Genomic DNA, 16,209 nt, shown 5'->3' on the forward strand with positions numbered 1-16,209 from the left:
GAGCTCATTTACTTAGTATGGAGCTATGTCAGAATTATATATACTAACCTGTTAACCGAGCGGGACGTATAAATACGTCAAACGTAAACAATATCGGGAACGGGTAGGACGTATGAATATGTCCTGGAAATATATGTTGCGCCCTGAGAGGGACAGTATATATTTTTTGTAATCTTTAGAATTGTTTGTAAAATTTATAATTTTTTAATTCGATGTTTCCATTTTTTTGTTGGTATTCTTTTCTATTTTTTTGTAATTTTGTATTTTCCTTTGTGATTTATATATAAATAAATTAAAAAATATATTGATATATATCATTTATTTTAATTAAGTATAAATAAAAAAATAATATGAAATTACGTCCTCTGGGCGTGATGTACTGAGACGTCCTAGTGAAAGAGTACGCGCCCATAACAGGTTGCGTAATTAAAAAGGGAACTCCGCCGAAGCCGGTTTGGCTCAGTGGTAGAGCGTTAGTCTGCGGACTGAGGGGTCCCAGGTTCGATTCCGGACAAGGGCATGTACCTTGGTTGCGGGCACATCCCCAGTAGGGCGTGTGTAAGAGGCGGCTTGTCGATGTTTCTCTCTCATCGACTGTTTCTCTCTCATCGACGTTTCTAGCTCTCTCTCTCTCTCCCTTCCTCTCTGTAAAAAAATCAATATATTAAAAAAAAAAAGGGGGGGGAACTCCCCGGTTAACAGGCTAGTATACTATTTGATATCTCACAACTGAAAACATGAAAGCAGGAATTCTATTTTGCTTACCCTTGTGTCCTTGGAAATTAACACTATGCTTAAACACCTAAAACAAATTCACTGAATTTGTTGAATAAATAAATGGGATCTTAACATACTGTTAATATTAAAGTCTCTTCCCAACCTCTTATTCAATAAGGGAGATGTTTCAATAATACCCATTATTTAAAATAATTATTTTGTATTGTCTGATACTGGCTTTGTGGAACCATAAATGCCAAATGAACAAGCACTTATGAGTGATAAAATGGATAAGAAGGTTCAGACTTGTTACCTGCAATGTTCAGGCAATCAATTAATATAATAGGTTTGGAGATAGGCAGCTATAAAATGTAGTCAGATGTCAGGAAACATCACATCAGATTTGGTTCCCTAACGTAAGGGGTTGAAGTCAGGGAACCTCATAGTCAAAACTATGTGATCCAAAGACACTGAATTACCTCCCCCTTCCCTGAAAAGATTTAGTTTCCTTATAAGAAGAGCAGTGTTGGCTTTGATTCCTCTTTAAATCCACCCTCTCTAGGAAACATGGACACTTTGGACACAAGGGCCTCATTCATCTGATGGTCTAATGCAGTGGTCGGCAAACTGCGGCTCGCGAGCCACGGTTTGCCACTCTGTTGACTGAGTTTGCCAACCACTGATAGAGGAGCTTAATCACAAGGAACAGCAACAGCCTGTAATTATTGGAATCGAGAGTCTAGGTCAGTGGTCAGCAAACTCATTAGTCAACAGAGCGGTAAACCGCGGCTTGTGAGCCGCATGTGGCTTGCTTTGCCGACCACTGGTCTAACGTGAACATCAGCCGCAGAGCTAGGGGAGGGAAGGGAGACAAAAGAAGAAAAGACACAGAAAAAAAAAATTTCATGTTTCAATAAGAAGACGGGACAAGAGTTTGTAAGTTAATTTTACTAGATGGCAAAGCTGCTTCTCGCATGAATTGCCCAAGTCTGAACTGAAGCACGGTGTCAATAGGAACCGCTACACTACCTATCTAGGAATTTTAAGAGAGATTATTTTAGAAACAGAACTTTAATGGAAATTATTAATAGAGAGCCTTTACAATAGGGTTGAAAATACATCAGTAGCACCAGAGCATTATGTGTATCCACAATGCATAAAAGAACCAGCTCTGAAAGAATTTGGCCTGGGAGCCTTATAATAAGCAATCATTTTGATAAAAACAAAACACATTTGTCATCACCATTCTATGGGATCTATATACCATGTCCCTGACTATAACAGGCAGCTGGTGAAATCATGTGCAGACCTACTGATGCACTTTGAGATTACCAACAATTTCCTTGTATCCACGACTATATTTCAGCTCCCATTTAAAGATAAATTTGCATGTAACATTTCCATTACTTCATACAGGACATCATTTCAGAAAATCTTTCCCACCAAACAAAATTCTTAAAATCTAAATCTAAAAAATACTGTAACATAAACTTCAGAAATGCTATCTCATAGTACAGAATTCCTAAATTATCCAGAGAACAATGTCAACCAAGTTTTTTTTTAATATTTCCATTTCTTATTATTTTATTTATTTTTTACAGAGAGAAAAAGAGAGGGATAGAGAGTTAGAAACATCGATGAGAGAGAGTCATCAATCAGCTGCCTCTTGCACACCCCTTACTGGGGATGTGCCCGCAACCAAGGTACATGCCCACAACCAAGGTACATGCCCTTGACCGGAATCGAACCCGGGACCCTTCAGTCCGCAGGCTGACGCTCTATCCACTGAGCCAAACCGGTTTTGGCATTAACCAAGGTTTTATAAAGCCAGTTTTAAACCAGTTTACACCAAATTGCAAGCATTTTGATGGGAGAGGTATTTGAAAGTCAAATCACATTTAACACCCTTTCAACTCCCAATATGAGAACATATAGCAGGATAAATATTCAAAGTTGGCAGGCCTGCTATAAAAAATCTATCTCTCTTTGCTTTTAAGATCTTCTGGTGTCATATACTTAAGAGATAAGCATGAGAATTATGAAATATTATAACAGGTTTTTATAAGTCATGTGTTTTTAAAAATAATTTTGCATTTTGCAATTGCTTATTCCTCATAAACAACCTTCTAGAACAGTACTTTCCAGAATTTTCTGAGGATGGAAATGCACTTTCCAATATAGTAGACATTAACTCCATGTCACTACTGAACAGCTGAAATGTGGCTACTGTGACTAACTGAATTTTTAGCATTTAACTTTAATAAAATTTAAATTGCAACAAGAAAATTTAAATGGTGGCTGCAGTGATGGACAACAGAGTTCTAAAACACAAGTGAAAGCAGATATCCATGTTAAATAGAGATTAACATACACAAAGGCCTGCCCAGGAATGTCAATGGGTGGAAATAGAATCACATAAGTCTGATTATTTGCCAGGGGAGGGAATGCTGGCTTACTATCTATACAAATAGAACTAAAGCAGAAAGCAATATCAAACCTCTGTCAACCTCATTATAGATGTACATAATATATTTAAGTTTAATATACCACACAAGTAAAAATTAGCTTAAAAACAGACTTCTTTCCCAAATATTTGAACATGCCAGAATATGCTTGACTTAAATTGATCACAAACTTAAAATAGCCATAACATAATTAAAATACTTCTACCTGTTCAGCCTTAAACTTATCATCTTGTGCCACTAACTGACCAAATGTGCCTAACCATCACAATAATTCTGGACCTCCATAAAACAAAACTGTGAATGTGAGGGTCCCTATTGATCCGGCTTTTTCAATTGATGAGCCTGTTTTTACCTCAGTATCTAAGATTCCTATTTCTCTTTGAAGGGAAAAATAAAACATTTGGGGGGCTGGCTATCTGAATCTGTGCCAGTAACCTGCCTTCTGACGCACTCTTGCTTGCCGATAAATTCCATTCTTATCAAACTCAATTCTTATCAAACTCCATTCTTACCTATGATGCCTGTGCTGCCTTTCAGAACCTGTTTCCTGGAATACTCCCATTTTACAGAGGCCATAAACCATGAACCATTTACAATCTCTGGAGGGACTGGTGCCAGTGCTGGCAGTCCTCTGGGTGTGGTCTCATTTCCCCCATCCCACCTCATAGGGGGCTGCAGAGCCCACGATGCGTCTGGAAGGCTGATCCATATTTGGGGACAAAGGAGCTAAGCACATGTGTCAAACACAAGGCCCGCGGGCCAAATCTGTCCCGCCAGGCCTTGCAATGTGGCCCGCACCGCGCTGTCATCACTGCACTCCGCTGCGTTTCCATCACAATGACAGTTTATGACTGTTCAGTAAACCATTCGGCCCGCAATTTAGGCTGGATTTTAGATTTTGGCCCCTTCTCTGATTGAGTTCGACACCCCTAAGCTAAAGGGTATAAAGGGAAATCTTCGTCCATATACATCACTCAGGATTTGGAGACTGACTCCCCTGAGTCATGGCACTAGTGCAATCTGCAATAAAGGATACTTTTCTGAAAATATCCTCTTGAGTGTCCAAATGATTAATTCTCATGCATCGCCTGGAAGCTTATCTGTAACATCTTGACTAAATATATAATCTCTCAAAATGCCTAAAAGAAAGGTGGTCTTAAATGCCATGCTGACTCTCCACTAGGTACTCTATCATGACATCACAGTGGTTTTCATTTTTCCCTCTGCAAAGGCCCCACTAATAAGAACTTCTACATAGCATCATTGGTCATTCTGATGGCAGTATAGATTTCATCAGCATTAAAAGGTCCATGATGACGTTACAAGTTTCAGTGCTAATTGCAGTGTGAGTACAAGCATTAGAACCATGTAAAAGATTTGGCTACCAGAATTAATAATTAAAAATCTTAACCAAAACTTCTCTTCTGAAAAAATTGAAAGGAAGTAAAATAAAGGGGGGCGGGGGGCTGGTGAGAAAAAGTGAGGAACCAGACTTCTAAATCCACATGGTAGTGGTTTGTTAAACGGTTGCCTTGTTCTATAAGTGCTCTGTTTATGAGACTACCATGAAAGTGCTCTTTTCTTCCTTTTTTTTTCCCCCTGTGAGAGAAGGGAAGCAATGAAGGAAATGAAAGAGTTCATTTAAGTGCTATATTCACATAAAGCTAATTTATAAAAGTTCAATCCAGCTGAATATATTTACAGCCACCACTGATCCACAAAACTTCAGTTGAGAAGACTAATTGAGATTCCCCAGGAGAACTGCCTTGTCTTTAGTAGTTACAGAATGTCTCATTAGGCATTCTGTACTTCCCCCTCCTCTAGAATACAAAGTCTGACTGCCTGGCCTGGGTTTATAGCTTGTGCATTTCCAATAGATTTCAATTTGTCGTCATTGTCCGAGTGTTGCTTTTGTTTTGCAGCACCCTTTACCATTTTTGTTCATTTGTTTCAAACTAAAGCTGCATTTAATGGGACTGTTAGTTATATTGGAATACTGTTATATTGGAATACTGTTTTAAAAAAAAAACTCTGCCCCTCTGCCAGGACTGTAACATATGGGCTGCTAAAGTCCCTATTTAACACCTTTTCTAGATTGCACCAGAGAAGTGCTTTCTGTAAAAGAGGATCATTAAAGCTAATGGTTGAAGTTCAGAGACCAGTAAACTACATAAAATCTTACTTTCTACCCATTTTTAATTCTATGTTTAGATGCAATATTTGAGCATCTGACTTTTATTACACCATGAGAGCATGACACCCATTTGACTATTTTTATTTTCTTCTTTATTGAAATGATGTGTGCTATTTTTTTGTGTGAATTTTTTTTTAATGCGTAAAGATATTGCAGAAATTAGTGTCATGGGAAACTATAATATATGTTTACTTTAAATATTTAATTAGAAGCCTCTTCCATGAGCTGAAAAACAAATCTCTTGGCATAATTATGGAATAACATTTTTTCCACTCTCACTGCTGCTATCTAATATCTAGTTTTACGGGCTTACAAAAAATTGTGTGATGAAATTAACATAGTATAACGGTCTCCAGGTCTCTGCCCATACTATTATTGATGAATCTTTATTTGTATGAAAACAATGGCACACACACACGTATTTATATACACATAGTGTATGAATACGTATATAACATCTGCCTAAGCCTCAAGTTTGGCTGAATTATTCCATTTATACTTTTCACATAAGAAAAAATTATCTATAGATTTGCCTGTCTGTAAAATATAATTATTTTTCATAGATGTCATACTTAACTTTTTCAAGTAAAAGGTAAAGCTTCTTATTGCTTTAAATTTTAAATATTTTTCTTTTAGCTGGAATGTAATCTCATACTGAATATATTTCTTTCAATTTCCATCTACTTTTTTTATGACATGCTGAAGTAACTTTAGTAAATGAAATTTCACTGACAATTTATTTCAGCCTTTATTATATTTTCTACCAAAATTCAAGCTGTTGAAACAAACAAACAAAAAATTATTGGTTTTGTTATTACAAAAAACAAGTGAGAAATTTTAATTCACAAAGGATGAAAACCACAGGACACTGATATTACTGTACATACAATATTACAATAATTTGATAAGGTACAGACTTAACATTTAAGACTTTACACACACACACTTTGACAAAAGAAACACAGGACAATATTAATCACTGATATGTCCATAAAGACTGAGAGAAAGAACATTACTGATTGGAGTCTGATTGTTTTCCTGGCACACCATCACTACATATGCCAGTCCTAAGTCATGTGGTATTATTAGGATATCTTTAGGCAAATGTTAACATTCTCACTTGAAGGTTTATTCTCCCTGCCCAAAACAATTTACTTTCCCTAGCTATCAAGTAATTTGGCTTGTCTTCAATTTAACAAGACCACAACAACAAACAAGTCTTACCACAAAACTCAGGTGAGAGGTTTTTAGACAGATCATACAAAACATTTGTTCCGAAGGAAGGCAAGCTATAAATTATAAATTAATTTCTAAGAAAAAGAGACCTGGTTACAAATCATTCACTTTCAAATTTTGATGAATAAAAAATGGAGGCAGGGAGGATGTATTGGCATGGAGCGAGTAGAAAAGATGTAAAATGAGGAAAATATATTTGCCACAGAAAATATTAGATTCAGTTGATTTTTAAATGAGGTATACCAGCATATGCAAAAACAAAATATTAAAAAACCAAAATAAACATCTCTAATGGGAAAAAAATTTCTAAACCTCTTATAGTTTTCTTTATTCAGATTAGACATTTCATATACAGCAGTTAATCTAAAAAAATACATTTTAAAAAATCTTCAACAAACCATGCTCTCTGTAACAAAACCTTCCAAACCCTGTTTTATTATACAAATTAATCTACATTAGCAATATAAGAAGAAATTCTCAAATTTAACAATGTCATTTTCTGACATTCATCTAATTTACATATAGGTTTCCACTATCATACTGCAGTTAGAATTCGGCAATAAATTGTTTTCTAATGTATTCTGTACATATTAAATAACCTAAAGGCTCTTCTTGTAGTGCATTTACCATTTAGCAAGTCTAATCAGTATTTTTCCAGTACCATTTGCAATACAGTGATTTGCCTGTAAATGTAATTAAAACCTAAAAGTGCGTAGTTAATTTTATCAAATAACAACCTATTTTGGGAGGAGACCTAGTATTCACAGAAAAGATCACCGATATCATGATTAGAAATGTTGGCTTAGAATATACTGAGGCTATACAACACAACTTTATACATAAGCTGAAGGACATTAAGTCTTCAGCCTATATTTACATAAAATAACGTGTTTCCACAGGATCATACCAAGAAGTCAGTATGGCACTAGATATAATTAGAATTGTTAGCTAAATCAGTGTAGCACAGACAGCTCCAAAATACCCTGAACTGGCCTATGCTAAATTAAACTCCAGTATATCACAGTGTTTTATGTAATATTAGTGTGCTGCCCAAACAAGCAACTAAGATATCCCATAAGGATGCTGTGCAATACAGCAAAAGATAAAGCCTCTGTCAAGGAATTATATCTGGGTTATAAATTATAAATTTTAGCACTTAGACTGCACTACATGCAAAAAACCTTGAGGAAGAAATACACAGGTATCAAAACAGATATACTTCACTTTGTTTAAAATGCCCATGAGAGATTTCCAAATAACTGATAGTAACTATTGTTCTATCAATTAATAAACCTAACAAGAAGAAGATCTACATTATCCAGTTTGAGGAAAAAAAATGTAGTTTTCTTACCAAATTATTCAGTGTATATGACTGGTTAGATTTGCAACTTTTTATTTTTACTGAAATTCAGAGTATGGAATGCAAACAATTCAGGATAAAATTAAACACAGTTTTATCACCTTGCAACAAAGCAGCAAATATGAGGGCCTACTACCCATTTTGACTCTTCCAGTCCCTCTGTTCCCTCAAAAAAGTGCAAAATCAAAGAGTCACTGCTTGGTCCAAAAACAAAATACAACATGTATAAGGATTTAAAATCTGATGAAATCCGGTTCCTATGCTACAGGTTGTCTTCAATATGAAATCAACGTCCGAAGATGGAATTTATTTCCAGAAGAATTAATTCTACAATCTGGTTTTGGTAGACAGTATGAATTGCGATATTACCAGTCTCTTTCTCTGGCTTTAATAAGGTAGGACCAAAAACAATTGCTATACTCTGATAGGTCATCCGGTTTTTTTCTCCATTTTCTATAACTCTAAGGGGGAAAAGATAAATTGTTAATAGACGAAATCTTAGAAAAAGAGGTAAATTCTTCCAACTGTATTATAAACATAAACATTTGGTTTGCATTTAAAAATGAGAAATAATTTTCATTTTCTGAAGGTACATATAAATTATTTAGCCAAGTAGAATTCGGTCCAAATATCATGTGAAACTCTCTTCTGAATACAGCTGGAAAGTTTAATTAAATATATTCTAATAAACTTAAATGTGGTATTTTAGCTTAGCATTTAAAATAAGACAAACTTAAATATGACTTACAATACAGGTGACAAAGATTACTGCACTAGGTTGAGGGGGGTAAGTTTCATTAGAGCACAGAGCTTAAACTTTCAATTTTACTCACTTTATGTGTTGTTGTTTTTTAAATCTCTCACTGAGTCATTTAGTTTAGTATTCTAGTGGTTGATCTTTCAGAAGGAAAAAATCAGTTATTAAGATGGCTATGTAGTAACTTAGGGCAATGATGGCTTTATTTTAAGGTGATTTAACAGTCCTCATTTAATAACCAATCTCATCTTCATATTAATTAAATTTAACAGTTTCTAACACCAACCACACCCTTGCTAGGCATTACTTCACACATATCTATTTTAATGCAATCTTTATACCAAATCCTATTGCCTATAAGGAATTGAGGCTCAAGGAGCTCTTTATCAGGTTGCAAAGACAGCAAACATCATAGCTGGTATCTAAACCTGGGTCTGAGTGACCAAGCTTCCTGGGTATACTACACCATGTTTCATAACTATGCAGTTCTTCTATTTTTTGTTTTCCTAATTACTATTTCTCTTTTGTGCCAAGACTTTTACCTTTTGAGATGTCTAAAAAGGAGCTGCATTGTATCTTGATTTGGCTTTGGCAACTGTTTGATTAGGTCCTTAACAGCAGTGACTCGCTGTCTTGGTTCTTGTTCTGAAAAAAAAAAAAAAAAAAAAAAAAAAAAAAAAAAAAGAAAGAACTGAAACTGAAAAGCAGGGACATAGTTTGGAACTTGTTATTTGGTGATACACAGTGACATCTGGTGGTCACATTTATAATTTCTGTAGCAAACCATTAAAAAAAAAAAAAACTTCACCAGAATGCAGTGACTTAATCTGTATAGAGGATTTTCAGCATATAGAAAAAAAAGAGAGTTTAATTACATACTTACTTATTGCATTCACAAAATCATTAAAGTGATTAAATGTAAAAAGTGGTTCTGGTAATTCTCGAAAAAACATTTTGAGTGCTCCAGTGATGACATGAATATCTTCCCATTTACTATCATTCAAGTTCAATTTTTCATCTGGAAAAACAGTTAAAATAGAACAATTTTAAATTACTTTAAATTTTAACAGCTTTGAGTGATTCTTTTGGATATAACAATAGGGACTATGATCTTACCATGATTGACTGCAAATCTCAGTTTCTGAATCACTGCAAGGTTGCCACTTACTCTGTATATCCCATCAACATCCAAACCTAAGAAACAAATAATATTTTTAGGTTTAAAGTACTTGTTTGCCTCTCCTAAAGAATTCTTACTAATTAACATTAGCATGAATGACTTTGTCTATAAATAGCTGGCAGAGAAAGGGTGGAGATTCACTCTGAATTTTATTTTAATAAACAGCAACAACTATATTTTATCATGTAAACTGTGAATCATCTCAAGGAAATCATTTCATTCAATTTGAAATACTAACAATTTAAGATAAACTTCTACAAACACCTGGGGATAGTTCTACAAATAAAGAAAGCTAATAGATAAAATCAGCCCACCCATCTTTCTATGTATTGTACTTATAATGTAAATGCCATAAGTACTCTTAAAAATGTTTGCCATATTAATATGTGCTTGTGGCAAACTTAGTACAAGCTAACAACTAAAATAATGGTTTAAAAAAATAATTGATAATTTGATAATTTAGTAACTTATTTTATATCTGGGATAGAATCATTTGAAATTCACCCAATTAAGCCTAAAAATTCAAATATTCATTAAATATTTGATAATGCTGTACACACTTTTTTTTTTAAAGAGAATCAAATTTAAAGAGAATCTATTCAAAGAGAATCAAAGAGATGAGATCTGAACTAGCAGAAATTATGAATTATGAAAATATTTAATTGTACAAGATATTTTTGAAGATATACAGATATAATACTGTGGTTAGTCAAGATACTGTTAATTTATATAAAACTAGTATAAATATTATAAATATGTTAAAATTAATCAAAATAGACATTAGTTTGTCTCTTATTTTACAGTAAAAATAGATTAGATAACTTTATAGTTCAATCATTTAAGTTTTAAAATATCTCATTTTTATTATAAACAAAAAATTTTCTCTTAGTAAGTAAACATAATCTCTTCATATCTTCTACATTGTCAAATCATTTAATAAAATCAGTTTCAGGTCCAGCCGGGTATAGCTCAGTGGTTGAGCATCAACCCAGGAACTAAGAGGTCACTAGTTTGATTCTCGGGTCAGGGCACATGCCCGGGTTGCAGGCTCGATCCCCAGTGGGGTGGGGGTGGGGGAGCATGTGGGAGGCAAACAATCAATGGTTCTCTCTCATCATTGATGTTTCTCTCTCTCTCTTCCTCTCCCTTCCTCTCTGAAACCAAATATATATATATTTTTTTAAAAAAATCAGTTTCAAAATCACAAACTTCATTTTAAGCAAATGCCAACTCTAAATTGCTTCAAAGAACACGAGATGCTAAGCAATCATAAGCACTGAACATTTTAATGGATGCCCACAAAGGTCTTAATTTAAAACAGATACAAACACATAAGTTCTTTGCAAACAAGATGCTTTGAAGAACTTTTGGTTTCATCACTCAAAATCATAAAAACCCTAGGGATTTTGAAGGCAAAACAATAGGTTGGTATGCTTAACATTTAAAAAACATTATTTTCTTACCATATTCTTCAACATGTTCGATGCATAATTTCACAAATTTTGGCACTGTGTCATTCTCTCTCTGACACAGATTAGCAAGATTGGCTCCAAATACCTGATCTGAAAGAGATCATTTTTTCAAAAAGAATCACTTTGCTAAAATTTAGTTCACAAAACAGCTAAACCATTTCATAGTGCAATAAAGCCACTGAGTGCATCCAGAATTGCTTACCATGATTTATACTCTATATGATTTGCACTCTGCTTCTCTCTTCCAATTTCATTTCAAACAATTTTCCTTCTTTACTAAATTCCATGAACACCTCACTTATATTTGCTTGAGAACTTTATTACTTTCTATACCATCAGTAGAGATCAATATTCCCCTAAATTCAGCTCCTCCTCATCTCATCAATTCTGGTCTCAGCTAAATGTCATCACCATAGGAAAACCCTCTGAACATCCTATCTATCATAACCCACTTCTAGTCACTATTTTATTACGATGTTAGATTATTCATAGGCATCACTCTTTTAAATTATGTTGTCCATCTCTCACTTTTATATATAAGTTTTGTGAGGACAAGGACCTCATAACTGAACTCTTGGCACTTGGTACATACTCAAGTATTAAAACTAGTAGGTGCATGCCCATCACGAGCCAACACTTGATTTCACAAAATATATTTCAAAGACTTCTACTAATCTTTCAGCCCAAAAGCTTTGAAATGCCAACACTTGTGCTAAGCATTCATGAAAACAAAGTACCTGAAGTAGTGAATAACAACATAAAATGGCAAGAGTTTATATTTCTCGGTGAAAAGGCCCAGTGAACAAATTAGTGGCTGTTTCAATTCATTTATTTTTGAGGTTTTGTTTTTTTTAAAGTTCTAAACTCTTAAAAAAAGAGTTTAATTACCTTTGGAATTAAACATGCTTGTAAGAATACTTTATATTGTTTAAGTCTTATTATATGATTTAAAAAGAATGCTTTCTTACAAAGACAAGATCCTGCATTATGGTTCTTTTAATGAAATAACAAATATACTAATTTTTAAATTATCTTAAATGAGAACTGAAGATAAATTAAAATAAAATTGCTTGTTCACTATTTTTTTCTTTCTACTATGCTAATGATTGTCTATTCAAAATTTCTTCTGATCTGTACATCTCAAAACTGAAAATCATGTATTCTAAAAATGTGCCATGTGCCCAGTGGGTGTTACTCAGGTGTTGAATATCAATCTATGAACCAGGAGATCACGGTTCATGCCCAGACTGCAGACTTGATACCCAGTGTGGGGCATGCAGGAAGCAGCTGATCAATGATTCACTCTCATCATTGATGTTTCTCTCTCTTTCTCTGTCCCTCTCCCTTTCTCTCTGAAATAAAAATATATGTATTTTTAAATAATAAACAAAAATGTGCCACCCATATGATCATACTTGTGTAGTTTTTCTAGTACAGAGTTGCTAAAAACTTAAGTTTGGTATTTATGTCTGCTCAATGCTTTAGTTAAACTCTTCATGTGGATTTTAAAAATCAACTCTAATTACTCAAATGTATTTTAATCACTGAACCTAAAACTTTATGTGTAAGGAAAAGGAATAAGAAAATTTTTATTTTGAAAAACTTTTAGTTTTTAATTTAAAATGTCTTATTTCTGACTTCATACTTCTACCTACCTTTAATATAACCTTTTTCACGTACAGCTTGTAAAGTGGGGCGCCGTGTAAGAAACTTCTTTAAGTTTTTCTTAGTTTTTTTCTGTTCTGAAGAATCGATGCTAGACACTTTCATGGCTTAACACAAACAGATATTATGCATTTCATAAAATAAAAACCTTTTGAAAAAAGTTTTTCCAGCTCACACTCAAAATATATTAATCTGATATATAAAAATCACAGTACAAATTCAGTTATTGACTTTAATATGTTTTAAGAGTAACATGTGAGGAATCAAACTAACACAGACTTTCTCAAAGTGAAAAACCAAACAATACATTCCATTTTTATAACTAAGACTGATCACAAATTGTACATTCTTTGGTATATATGTCAAGACATTCCCAAGTTACCCTAATTCACATTCACTATTTTATAAAGAATACTAGAGGCCTGGTGCAGAAATTTGTACATGGGTGGGATCTGGCCAGCCCACCCCTACAGGGGCCGATTGGGGCCGGAGGGGTTGACCAAGGGTGGGGCCAGTCAGGGGAGGGGCTACAGGAGGTTGGGAGGGCCAATTGGGGCCCTGACTGGGCCAGCTGACTGCTGCAGTATGTGTCATAGCAACTGGTCGTTCTGGTAGCTGGGCTTTCACATATATAGATACAACTTATCTTCTTTAACTCTCCATCAGTTTTAGAAGGTAAAAATAAAACTCAGCAATGCTAGCCAGTTTGGCTTGGTGGATAGAGCATTGATTGGCCTGTGGACCAAAGGTCCTAGGTTCAATTCTGTTCAAGGGCACGTACTTTGGTTGCAGGTTCCTTCCTGGCCCGGGCCCTGGTCAGGGCTTGTGCAGGAGGCTACCAATCAATGTATTTCTCTCACATCATTGTTTCTCTCTGTCTTTCCCTCTCTCTCCCACTCTCCCTAAAAATCAATGAAAAAATATCCTCAGGAGAGGATTAACCAAAAAACAAAAGACCAGCAAAAAAAAAATTATCCTATATAATAAAGAGCTAATATGCTAATTAGACTGGACAGTGGAATGACCTTCCAGAACCACCTTCTGGAACAACAAGTGAGCGGGACAGGGCCAGCAAGCCTGCACCGCCAGGACAGCTGGTGGTCCTGGCTCCCCCTTCCACAGAGATAGCAGGAGAGGGGGCTGTGTGGTCCCATCCTGCAACTTCCGCAGAGGCGGGTGGGAGGGGGGACGGCACAGTCCCGACGTCTCCACAGAGTAGGGACAGAGTGCAACCACGGTGCTTCAACCTTCCATGGCCTCTCCTCTGGCAAGCCTGGCCCCCAATCTCCCCCCCCACCACCAGTGGGTGGGGAACAGGGCCAGTGTTAAGGAGCAGGGAGTCAGGCTTCTGGTTGAGCAGCGCTCCTACGGCGCCCCCCCCCCCCCCCCACACACACACACCCCCACCCCCCCACCCCCCCCCCCCCCCCACCCCCCCCCCCCCCCGCAATCCTGCTCAGCCAGAAGCCAGGCTCAAGGCTGGTGAGCGCAGCAGCAATGGTAGGAACCTCTCTTGCCTCCACAGCTTGCAAGCAGTAAAGAGCGAGGGGTCCTGGACTTCTAGAGCCCTGACCTGTGAGAGAAGGGTGTCTGAGTGCTGGCAGGCAGACATCCCCCAAGGTGTCCTGGGCTGTAAGAAGGCGCAGGCCAGGCTGAGTGAACTACCCCCCAGCCCCCCACCCCAGTGCACATATTTCATGCACTGTGCCTCTAGTAAAACATAAACCAAAAAATTCCTATTCTTACTGTACTAGGTAGAGAGAAAGAAAGAGAGAGAACTAGCTTAATTATAGATTAGGCTAAGTTTCATCATAATTATCTACACACTAAACTCACTCTTTGGAAAATGTTGTATACTGCCTTTAATACTGTGTTTTTTTTATTACAATAACAATTCAAAAGTAAATTTCTTAAAAAATAACTACATTTGAGAAAACAATATATTAGTAAAGAATTAAAGTAAGAGAATTTGTATCTGTTTACACTGTTATATGGTAACAATGTCAATAATAGACCTAAACTTCATTGGAGTATGAGAGAACAAAAGTAGAACTGATTTTCTAATCACTCAGTTAATTTAAAGGCTAAAAATAAATTCTCAGTTATATATGGATTTGTTAAAATAGATTTAACAAAGTTCAGAGTCAAAGCTAATTTAAACAATGTAATTCACAAGACAATGCTTTCTTAAAACTGCTGGCCTAGCTCTGGTTCTTTATGTACAGAGGATCTGGAGATATGGGTGCATGCAGCTATATCTGCACAGACATACCCTAGTCCAGAGATGGCTGCCTGGTGTCCAGTAGACTTTTGATGTTTTAAAGTTTAAGATTCTATCTAGAATCATAAACAATAATTATATATTTTTAAATCAATAAAATTTAGTTCCCTAGAGACCTCAAAAAAAGTTCATCCTAATATATATTTTTTCTCTTTAAGAATCACAGTCCCTCAAAATTAATATGATGCTCCAGGGATGCATACAATGAGGTTGAAAAAATAACAATGAGTTAACAAGGAGAGTATTACAACATTGAACTTGCAAGTATTTCATCTTATAACTTTTTTATAACAGTAGAGATTTCACTTAGTTTTACATATATTTTTTTTTTAATCTTTGAAAAGCAGAGAATAAGCTCTCTCAAACCACTAGCCAAATAGAGAAAGAAAAACTTACAACGAAGTTTTCTAGGATCCTTATGGTCTTTTTCTTTATCTTGTTTTTCTATTCCTGGTGAATCTGGTGTGTCCTCTTCAATTGCTTCAACAGTTTCTACTGGCTATGGGTTGCAGATTTCGCAAACATGTATTACTTTTGATATTGCTTTAGATGTAACAGCATAAATTTCAGAATAATCACTGACTTTTCAAATTATTTTAGGAAACCAATTAGCATATAACAGATATGATTTAAGTATTTGATAAATCATTTAAATTAGACTGTTTTTTTCTCCTTAGATGGCATTAATTCTGAATTTCCAAAAAGGAAAATTACTGATAATTCATAAGACAATGGATTTACACTGATGGTGAAGTGATCTTGCCTCATTTTGATAAACTGCACATGAGTATCAGTAATAACAGTTAAAAGGTCAAGTTACAATCTATGGTGCTAGAACAAGATGAAGCTACATTCTGAGAAAATGGCACAAGAAAACTACAT

General features: G+C 35.3%; 1 protein-coding gene across 14 annotated transcripts in view; it reads right to left on the minus strand.

The window, feature by feature from the left end:
- Positions 1 to 6,102: 6,102 nt before the first annotated feature.
- Positions 6,103 to 16,209, minus strand: part of ARHGAP12 (Rho GTPase activating protein 12) — a 136,592-nt gene continuing 126,485 nt past the window's right edge. For 11 of the 14 annotated variants that reach the window (XM_045586136.1, XM_045586162.1, XM_045586149.1 and 8 more), the window contains 7 exons: positions 15,724 to 15,826; positions 13,037 to 13,153; positions 11,373 to 11,471; positions 9,846 to 9,923; positions 9,613 to 9,747; positions 9,272 to 9,374; positions 6,103 to 8,433 (listed from right to left, as the gene is read on the minus strand). In XM_045586136.1, the coding sequence (XP_045442092.1) occupies positions 8,259 to 8,433; positions 9,272 to 9,374; positions 9,613 to 9,747; positions 9,846 to 9,923; positions 11,373 to 11,471; positions 13,037 to 13,153; positions 15,724 to 15,826 (810 nt within the window). In that variant the 3' untranslated portion in view covers positions 6,103 to 8,258. The remainder of the gene's footprint in view (positions 8,434 to 9,271; positions 9,375 to 9,612; positions 9,748 to 9,845; positions 9,924 to 11,372; positions 11,472 to 13,036; positions 13,154 to 15,723; positions 15,827 to 16,209) is intronic. The other 3 variants (XM_045586135.1, XM_045586145.1, XM_045586160.1) reach the window with 3 other exon arrangements.

This window comes from Pipistrellus kuhlii, unplaced genomic scaffold (genome assembly GCF_014108245.1).
Source record: "Pipistrellus kuhlii isolate mPipKuh1 unplaced genomic scaffold, mPipKuh1.p scaffold_m20_p_1, whole genome shotgun sequence".
NCBI classification, from domain to species: domain Eukaryota; kingdom Metazoa; phylum Chordata; class Mammalia; order Chiroptera; family Vespertilionidae; genus Pipistrellus; species Pipistrellus kuhlii.